This window comes from Procambarus clarkii, chromosome 67 (genome assembly GCF_040958095.1).
Source record: "Procambarus clarkii isolate CNS0578487 chromosome 67, FALCON_Pclarkii_2.0, whole genome shotgun sequence".
Classification (NCBI taxonomy): domain Eukaryota; kingdom Metazoa; phylum Arthropoda; class Malacostraca; order Decapoda; family Cambaridae; genus Procambarus; species Procambarus clarkii.
This window is the reverse complement of record NC_091216.1, coordinates 24,363,590-24,374,171: the sequence shown is the minus strand read 5'-3', so window position 1 is coordinate 24,374,171 and position 10,582 is coordinate 24,363,590. Positions and strand designations below refer to the sequence as shown.

The window sequence follows — 10,582 nt, the reverse complement described above, 5'->3', positions numbered from 1 at the left end:
AAAATAGCGAGAAGTGTTCGAAGACCTTCTATATGATCTTTGGTGTTACTTCACATGCAGATATTAACTCCTTTTACTGCTTGCTAGAGCGACACATTTCTACTGAAACAAGTCAGTATATATGTATACCATACATAGACTTGTTTTATTTGCATACTAGAAGGGTACTGACACTTCTCGGGAAATGGAAACCACAGCTTCACTACACATTATCTTCATCACTGTAACAATCTTAACTATACACTATCTTCATCCCTCTAACATCTTTATCTTTTAAGATGTTATCCTTCTTCATCTTTAACAACTATCATCACTGTATCATATACAGATGCCACAGTTACCACACTGAAAGATGAGAGAATGTTACAGCACTTTCAGCCCAGTAGGTGATCATCATCAGTAGCTGCTGAAGAATAGTTGGGCTACTGAAGAAGGCCTCATATTGGGTTAGAAGCGTTATAGCATTACATCATCTTTCAGTGTGGTTAACTGTGGCATTAATGCGATCAGTGTTGTAGGTCATTTAACACGGACGACATATTAAATGAATTTATGTTGTATCTCGAAAGGTATTAATATAAAATATTAGCAATGAATTCGTATTATAATTAATTGTTACAGGATGTGGCCTGTAAAAACGATTGGATGGCTGGATGGATGTTTCCGAATAACAGAGGATCACTATACTTTTTTCGTACAATATAATTAAAAAGGGATTGAACCAAACAATTTCATGTTCTAAAATGCTTTTTGTAGTCAATAGCATGGCAATAAAAAGTCTTTTTGTAGTCCATGACTGCAATCAATACCTATAATAAACTGTTTTTTAAATTATATTCATAAGCATACCATGACTGCAGTCAGTACCTGAAATATACTTTTATTTTAATTATTATACATTTTGTTATATACAGACGTGAACTTCACCGGTGTACCCCGCTTCTCGGTGAATAGTATGCCAATAGGTTGGTCAGTAAGCACTAGTGTTGTCCTAATAAACCTCTAGGTCGGAATCCCATCACCATGCTATTTATTCGTAAGTCTTTAATATAACGTGTTCTTACAATTTTGTGTTGTGAATAACACATTTGTAATAGTTGGAACATGGACTGTGTTCTTCGGTAATTTTGTTGTAATGGACACTTTTTTGGGCCTGAGTCTGGACCTATAATATTCTGTGTTCATGAATAATAATGTGTCATGGGATATATACACACAGAGTGACACTTGCTTTTCGGTATATATGTTTTCAATTTACAATTTACATGAGTCTTGGAATATGTTCAGGACTTTTTGCTGGTTGATGAGTTACCAATTGTTGTGGCCTGAATAACCTTCCAAAAGTTGATAGGCTTGAAGCCCAACTCCAAACCATGATAATGTGATAAGGAATATATACACTTAGAGGAGTTTCCCACTTCTCGATGTATATACACTGAGTTTACTTTAGTTCTGGATTATGTTCAAGAATAAAGTATGCTTGCTGGTTGGCCAGTAAGCAATTGTGGTGATCTTAATAACCTGCTAAAGGTGGATGGACCAGGTGATGATGTGTGACTGAGTAGGATCTAAGATCTGTGGAAATAATGTACCCCCCCCCCCCCTTACGTCATCGATACTCTTTTTAAACAAACCTAATCTAACAAAAATATGAAATAACATTTTGTGTCTTATAAATGGTGTGTGATGTGTCCCTATGACGCCATAATGTTCATACCGGCACAGGTATTTAGATCATATCGGTGTACGTGTGACGAAATTCTCAAGATCACACCGCAGCTGTTGTTGAAATTTCTCATTACTGTTGGTCTCCATCTCTCGCAAGTACTGGACCACAGTTTTCCCTCCCGGTGTGAATTGGCAGTACAGATCAGTGTGTGGCACCGAGTGATTAGTGGTTAAGGACCAGGTGCCAGATGGGGCGTCGGAGGTATATAATGTGGAGACGATGGGTGGTGGACAGTGTGGACTGTGACTCCCTGACAAGTGAACACCTTCAGGTCCCCAAGATGGTCTCCAGGGCTGTAAGTCGCGGAGATTGTTAATATTAATGCTGAGACACTGCTTGAAAACCGTTGATCATTACATTTAATGTTAAAAACAGTGTAGTTTGAACTACTCTGTTGCTCTAATGAACCGACTGAATGTTCTCTCTAATAAGTATGGGTTGTTGCTTAAATTTGTTTGCATGATACGAGCATCTGTTCCTGAGCCGATTTAGGTGTCGGGAACCTGATCAAATGACCTTGTTTATTGTCATGTCTGATATTATAAATCTGACTACAGATTACTAACTTCTATTGATCTCTCCTTACGCTACACCGAAGAAATTCTTCCTTATTTCACTGGCTCACATAAGAACAGTTCACGTTTCCTTACACCTGATTCCTCTATTCACCTAGTCGTTGCCTAGGACTAATCAGACCTCGATAATCCTTACGGGCTTCTTGTCCTCGACAATTCTAAGCATGAAACCTTAAGTATTTTATATTTTGTGATCATGTCTAACGTTTTATATATCTTTGCATATTCTTGATTAAGTTATTGTGTTAACAATAATATAATATACACACATGTAAACACTGTATCAAGTAAATGCTTATTTGTTTGCAGATAATGATTACATTGGTGGTGTCCGGCTTCGCGGTGGCGGCTCTTGCAAACCCGGAAGCAGTTGCTGGGGTAGCTGCCGGCTACGGCAGAGGGTATGGCGGATTTGGCAGTAGTTTAGGCAGTTACAGTGGCTTTGGAGGGTTCCGTGGGATATCCGGTGGGTATGGAGGGTCTGCACGTAGATATGGCTACGGCGGTGGCTACGGAAGCGGCTACGGTGGTGGATATGGCGGTGGCTACGGTGGTGGATATGGCGGTGGCTACGGTGGTGGATATGGCGGTGGCTACGGAAGCAGCTACGGTGGTGGATATGGTGGTGGCTACGGTAGCAGCTACGGTGGTGGATATGGCGGTGGCTATGGAAGCGGCTATGGTGGTGTCTCTGGAGGTTACGGATATGGAAGCGGATATGGTGGTGTCTCTGGAGTTCACGGATATGGCCGCTAAGTACATTTAAATGAACAACATATACAGTCTTTGCAATTTTTATTTATATTTTGGTTAGTCAGTCTGGAAAATTTGAGCAATAATTTTCTGGAAAAATGTCATAAACTACTAATTTAATTATAATTACTCTTAATATTTTTTCATCGTGATAGACTGATAATTGTTAGAATGTATATTTTTGAGAATACAATGAACTTATATACTAATGTACATATATTTAAAAAATAAAGCATTTGAGAGTACTCAGTAAAATATTATGTATTAAATACAGTTGCATATGTCCTGGGGACCATTCAGGCTTGTTCGCATATATATATATATATATATATATATATATATATATATATATATATATATATATATATATATATATATATATATATATATATATATATATATATATATATATATATATATATATATATCTGCTTAAACAGCCAAGGTTTCCCCTTGCGGCCTGACAAAATCTTGAGTCTCTAACTTTCCACAGTCGACGCCGGTTTACAAGTCGTCGTTTGCGCTTATCAGTACACAAAACTCACACATCAAATTTTGACTTTCGAAAACTCTTAATACAATCGCTTAAACGAGCAGATATCCGGTTATTCACAAAACCAGGTCGCTAGCCATTTCTTCTTCTAAGTAGTTATTCAGCCACACAATCACCCATCCAACCACACAATCAGCCATGCAATCACACAGTTACCCAGCTAATGCTCAATGTCAAACTATTTGTGTCATGTGCATTCAGCCTTTAGTCTCCAGAGAAATTTCTTAACTGATTGCCAGATCATAAATAAGTGATCATGCTAGTAAGTGATCATGTTAGTAAGAGATCATGCTAGTATAAGACCATCTCTAAATGTTTACCAACGTGCCACTGGATAAATTATATTGGCCTGGTAATTGACAAAGTCTACTGAGATTCAATTTTTCTCTACTTGAGGACTCAAAATCGTACAATTTCCTACCTACTCGATGCATGTACTAGACAGGCACCTTTCCTGAACCCTGATAGTCTGAATAAACAAGTAATGGCGTTGTCATGGTTTCCACTATACGTATTTCATTCTTAACATTTTATATGAGTACCATTGAGGAGAAAGTCCTTGATGACCTGGACTTGAAACCTCAGGTCTCCTGGTATATTGAAATATTCTTCCGGTATAGCTTGCTGATACTCAAGAAAGTTTTTTAACAAATTTTTTTCTTTAAGTTTTCTTAGGGGGATGGAAAGTGAAGTCAAGCTGCCTTTATTAGACTTAACAGTCACAAAAAGGAATAATACCTTCAATGCTTCAGTCTACACTTAAGAAAAATAACATTATTGTTTTATTAGTATATGATTAAGTGTTGTGGTTGCCTACGTTAACCGTGCTATTTCACACAGCTACAGTTGGAAGCAGGTTGAGAAGGAACTCGGTAAAGTAAGGCAAGTCCTTGTCATCAACAGTTACACTATTGGATATGTGTATACATATATATACATATACAGTATATGTATTCACACACATGTGAATACATACAGTATATGTATTCACCTTTACTTATTTTCACCTCACTCTCTTGCCAATGTTCACACGAGCCTTGTGGAGTAGTGTTACCAAGCGCCGCCTCAAGGACACTTCTCTCGTAATTATCACTCTTCTCGACATTCCCACAGAAAGAAATTTCCATGATCCAGTCCGGAGTGTGGTAGCCGGTAATTACTGGTGGAAGCCCAGGTGTTTAGTATATATAAAGAGGTGGAAAACGGTGTTGGACAGTGTCGACTGTGACTCCCTGTCAAGAGGACATCTTTGACGATGGTCTCCAGAACTGTGAGTGACATACACTCAGGCTGAGAGGGACTGACTGGCTGTTGAGGCTTGTGCATCTTTACTGTCTTTGCAAAATATTTTTTTTCATGTTGATTATGTATTAAATTTATTTGCTATGTATGAAGTTTTTTGCTGATTTCTTAGTTTCAGTTCTTGCTGATGGTGGTATTGGTGGGAGGCCTTTTGTTGTCGGCATTAACCCATGCAGAGGCTGCTCCTAGTGGATCCTTATATGGCGGATACGGTGGATATGACGGATATGGCGGATACGGTGGATATGGGGGATATGGCCGTAGATTCGGTGGATATGGTTACAGATTTGGTGGATTTGGAGGTGGATATGGACTCGGCGTCGGCCTTGGTGGCTATGGCTACGGCCGCTAGATCTAGTTATCCCAGGTGAGAGAAATCTTTACAACACCTGCATGTCTAAGACATACGTTACCTTTCACCAAGTCTTCGTTATTTCTTCTATATATTTGTCGACAAAAAATATGGATTAATCGGTTGGTTGGTTGGTCTGTTGCAGATCAATATTTCTTACTTAAGCTAGATTTCACGTTGAAATGTAGTTTGTACAGCGACTGCATCACTTCTTGCATGGTAACAGGTTAGATCCCTGATAGTCCAAGTAATTGGGCACCGTTCCTTCACTTCAAGCTCATGTATCCACTCATTATATTTATATCCAAGCTCCTTGTACTCATATGGCAGTTCCTGGTACTCATATTCCAGTTCTTTGTTCTCATGTCTCACCTTATCTTCATGTCAGATGGGCCCGGTAGTACAGTCGGGTTCGTTCTTGACTCAATAGGGAATTCTGGGTTCGAATCTCGGGTGGGACAGAACAGATTTGGTGCGTTTCCTATCACCTAATGCATCTGTTCACCTAGCAGTAAATAGGTACCCAGGAGTTTACGAGACTTGGACTCGTAAACAGTTAAGCTCTGCGATGAGATAGGTTTAGTTAGAGATAGTTTTGTTTTCATGCTCTTATTGAGATTATTCTAGAACGATACCAGAACCCATGTAAAAAAAACAAAATAATCCTACATCCGTAGGGAAGGTTTCTCTCTTGTCAGGGTTATCTGGCAACGATTTATCCGGAAAAACTATTTAGCGTTTGATTTTGAAGCGTTGTGTGCGTGTGTGTGTGCACTCACCTAGTTGTGCTTTGTGTTAAACGGTTAAGCTCAGCTCTGTCTCCTGATAACTGTTTTACCTTGTTTTCCTTCCAAGGGTCTTGGAGTGTTGAAGGCCCAAGAGACGGAGGCTTCTACCACATCTGGCACCCAACGCTCCGGAACCCGTCCTTCCAAGACACCCTGAGCTGAAATAAGTGATAATGGAACAAGAGAATATATTTATAACTTATATGTCATAATTTATTGGAATTAGTCTCGTAAAATAAACAATAATAAATAATATGCAAATAATATTTTGTATAAATTAACATCCACACTTTCGTGGAAATAAACATTCCATTCACCTGGGCTGTATGGATCTCGAACAGTGTGAGGCCGACACTCTATATACCTCGACCGTTCGAGGCTCATACAGCCCAGGTGAATGGAATATTATTTTGGGTTACCAAACGTAAAAATACATAACCTGACTGAGCCATGAGGCTTCAACTGATAATGACCCAACATCACTGGGAATGAGTCACACATCATCATCTGACTCACTGAGTCAGTCGTCTCGGTGAAAGTGGAACTGATCCCTCACCTGGAGACCCTTTCAGCGACTTGCGGATGTCCTCATATCAACGAGATAGTAAGCTTGCGCAAACTGTCCTCTTGCATAACACATCGTGTTACGAGTTATGTGAGAGGATAAACAAATCCCCAACGTTAAAGTAAGAGTTTTAAAAATCAAAGCGACTCGCAAAATTGACGAGATGTCCCGTTTCTATTCGTGAATCCTCGATCAGGTTAAGTTCGGGCCATATAATACTTCATTTAAGTAACGTGAACGTTCGAGAGGACGAGCTCTCTCCACACGCAACATAGGTATGATATAGGGCATATATTAACACAGTCCGTGGATGAAAGTCTTCGACGATAACCGCCTTTAATATTAACAAGAGCCAACAGCCAGATATTGAATATCTAATTAAACTCAATGGTGGTAGAGTGAAATTCTGTAACAAAAAAGTGACCTACAGTCCTTAAATAATCCATCACAGTTTATGTCTGAAGTAGTTGTAATATTAAATGGAATGTAATTTTTGCCAATGATAATAACTATTGTATAAAATTCGTGTAGATCCCATCCCATGTTGGAGTTGGAAAACATGACTTAGTAGATCGATTGGCCAATGATACTTGCAGGAAAGAAAACACTGATTATGACTGGACTATCTAATGCAATTATAAGAAATATTCAAATTAAAGTAATTAATTCAGATTTAGAAGAACTAAGAAATGCCCAGAGACCTGTAAGCTGCAGTATTAAAAGCTATGACAACTTTTGTAATAATAGGTATTTGTATGGTCAGCACAGTAACCGGACCAGGCAATGTGATGTAGTCATTGTGCAAAATTCGCCTTGGCTATAGGCACATCTGACAGGTTAGTGAGGCTGATCCACTACCAGAATATTCAGATTGTAAACTCTGAGACAAACCTTTAGTGAATTCCCTAGAACACTATATGGTTGAATGTGAAACATTTTTTTTTTAGACCTGACCTATTGTATCATCAAGTGTGTAACCATAGTTACACAAACTGTAATTGTGATATTATATATATATGCTTCAGCCTACAGTTCAGACCTATTGTCTTGTTTATGACCCTCTGTCCTGTGATAGTGAATATCAGCATTATCCTCACTTTATTAAGACTTAATTGAAATCCTCAGATTATGCAAAATTGTACATAAAATTTTGTCAATAACAATGTCATTTGAAGTACCACTTCTCCAAATGCTTCCTCACAGGAGGGTGGATGACCTGGCCGGAGTCCACGAGTGGGTATGGCGAAGGCCGTAGGGACCCCATACATGACCTCTCTCTCGCTCCGGGGCCTTGCTAGGAGCTTCCGCTTTGAATTGTTTTCCCGTGTATGATGCTGTCACGTCACCAATCTTGCCGCTTAGGCAGTTTGTTGTGTTGCCCTCAGCTTTAGTAATTTTTAATGATATACTGTGCAACTTTCCCTTTGTGTGCTGTGTCTCATATAAGAAAAACAAAATAACGTTCCGTGTTATTATCATCTTAACTCTTGTGGGTGGAAATTTTCATCTATCATTTTAAGATGTTTTAGTTTGTGTTGATAGAGAAATTAGGTATGCCTTCTCACCATGCCCTGAAACTACATAAAAACACTATACCCACCCGAAGTGGCAAGGAGAGTTAGGGGACAAACACTTATGAAGAGAACACCTATTACGTACCATGGAGTGAACCTTAACATACTTAAGTATCTTCAAACACAGTAAAGGAAGAGAGATGGTTAGCATGTGTCTTTTTTAGATTTAGCTACTCGGAACGCAGCACAGACTATGCTAAACCCTGTTGTACTTACCTGGCATAGGAGATAAGGAACGTAAACTTATTCGTATTTTTTCTTTTCTTTTTTATAAAAACAATGTTTTTATGAAAAGATATATTTCTTTGTGATCATGACACAAATTGCTACTTAATTAATTTAATAATATTTTATTTTACACTTTATTGTTTTGTGGATTTATATAATATGGTGTATATACATAAAATTAGTTTAGTTTGTAGCACCATTGATTAGTCACTTCATATCCACCCATCAGTTTTAGCGCTCTGCTTCTGAAAATGCAGATTTTTTAGATTTAGCTACTCAGAACGCAGCACAGACTATGCTAAACCCCGTTTTACTTACCTGGCATAGGAGATATAGAACAAACTGTTTACGTGTTTTTTTTTATTTTTTTATTTTATTTTTTTTTTAAAAACATAATGTTTTTATGTAAAGATAAAAAATTTTGTGATTATAACACAAATTTGTACTTAATAACATTTTATTTTACAATTTATTGTTTTGTGGATTTGTATAATATGGTGTATATACATAAAATTAGTTTAGTTTGTAGCGTCATTGATTAGTTACTTCATATCCACCCATCAGTTCTTGCGCTCTGCTTCTGAAAATGAGATATAGAGAAAACGTGCATTACATGCAGGCTTAAAAATTTTATATTAATGGGGAACTATAACAGATTTGATTTTGGCTCTAACAGACTGGTATTAGAAAAATATGTATACTGTCTGTCTGTTCTCTATATCTCGCGTGGGCCAAGCTGCATCTAAATTGACAAGAGATAATGGTCTGGGATCCGGGATAAACATAGGCAGGGCGGGGTAAACAGGGCAGTCTCCGTGGTGTAGTGGTTTAGACGCTCGTCTGCGTTTCACGAGCAATTTGTCCTGGGCGAAAATCCTTAACTGTAGAGTTGTTTAATCCAACAGTAAAATGGGTACCTAGTTGTAAACATTTTGAAAGCAAAACCTTCGAATCAATTATTTTTGTTGTTATAATAACATACAGCATTATTCACTAATGTCGGGAAAATTAACAGAATATTTCTGATATTCATAATTCGGACGTGGGCAGGATGAGGGAAGGGGGATGGTGGGGAACGGGGGAGCAGCAGAATTTAGTGTGAAGTACACCAACTGATGACGTCACACGCTAGGTACCCGGGGCCACTTTTGTACAACAGCAGTTATCTCCTACAATATTTTATTATTACTTAATTAACAATTTGAAATGGTCGCTCTTTCGTTAGATTAAAGTTTAAACATAATATCATAAGCGGACCTAGTGGCATACGCCTTATGGGCTGGTTGGATGGCGTATGATTTATTTTGCAGGTTGGCCTGTTTGATAGCGTAACTTTATTCCGATAGATGGCGTATGCTGTATCTTATGGCTAATTTTGGCCAGGTCTACTGTTAGTGTTATTTTCTACCGATAGATGGAAGCAGTTGTATTATTACCTCTGTATTCCCCATAAACCAGAATGGAATTAAATTACGGAATGTACAAATCTCTTAGTTCATATCCCTGCTGATATTAGGTACCTGGAGCTCTGCAATTACTGTATACACTTTTGAGGATGCATTCATAATGTATCCGAAGTTTTCCCATCCACGCCGTCGAGAGAAAGAGACAGAGACCCCAAGCACCGCCGGGTATCCCTTCTAGTATTCTATATGTATTATATATATTAGTATTATATTTAGTTATATTTACTTAGGAATTATTTAACTTTGTTTATGTATTAAATACTTAATGTTAACTATTTTCTTTTGTTCGTTATGCTTATATTTAATCGGAGAGTAACTGATTAGCAGTCAGGCCGGGGTAAGCAGCACCTGACCTGTCTCCCACAACAGGTAAATATACGCAAATTCGTATATATACAGATTTTGCTTTGGCTTATTTCTAGAGCTGAAGTATACTTGCTAGTTGATCAATAAGCACTTGGGGTGGCCTGAACCCTAACGGAGAATCAAACGGAGAAAATAATACCAGTTTATGTATAAAAGGACAAGTGCAGACGCCTTTAAACTATTAGATGCAACAAGTCGTCGGAAAACACCCTATAGGTTAGTAGCTTGTTCTTCAATGTAGTTAAGGACAGGTAAAACCCCTAACCTCACTTGTTAAGTATATTCAGGAAACCCCAAACATAACCCCGAGGTGTATATTCACAGGTGAATG

At 38.2% G+C, this 10,582-nt stretch overlaps 1 protein-coding gene and 1 long non-coding RNA gene across 2 annotated transcripts; both read left to right on the top strand.

Moving 5' to 3' along the window:
- Positions 1-1,937: 1,937 nt before the first annotated feature.
- Positions 1,938-3,060, top strand: LOC123767512 (keratin-associated protein 21-1-like). The gene is made up of 2 exons (XM_045757197.2): positions 1,938-2,024; positions 2,614-3,060. The coding sequence occupies exons 1-2, from the start codon at positions 1,938-1,940 to the stop codon at positions 3,058-3,060; spliced, it is 534 nt and encodes a 177-aa protein (XP_045613153.2).
- Positions 3,061-4,824: 1,764 nt separating this feature from the next.
- On the top strand, positions 4,825-6,310 carry LOC123767822 (uncharacterized). Its single transcript, XR_006774017.2, has 3 exons — positions 4,825-4,880; positions 5,025-5,279; positions 6,120-6,310. It is a non-coding gene; the product is annotated as an uncharacterized lncRNA (long non-coding RNA).
- Positions 6,311-10,582: the final 4,272 nt, after the last annotated feature.

Bases quoted from the DNA above. Each gene is read 5' to 3' on its own strand.
- LOC123767512 (XM_045757197.2), top strand. From the start codon at position 1,938: ATGTGGAGACGATGGGTGGTGGACAGTGTGGACTGTGACTCCCTGACA. The intron at 2,025-2,613 runs GTAAGTCGCGGA...ATTTGTTTGCAG, and splicing joins CCAAGATGGTCTCCAGGGCT to ATAATGATTACATTGGTGGT.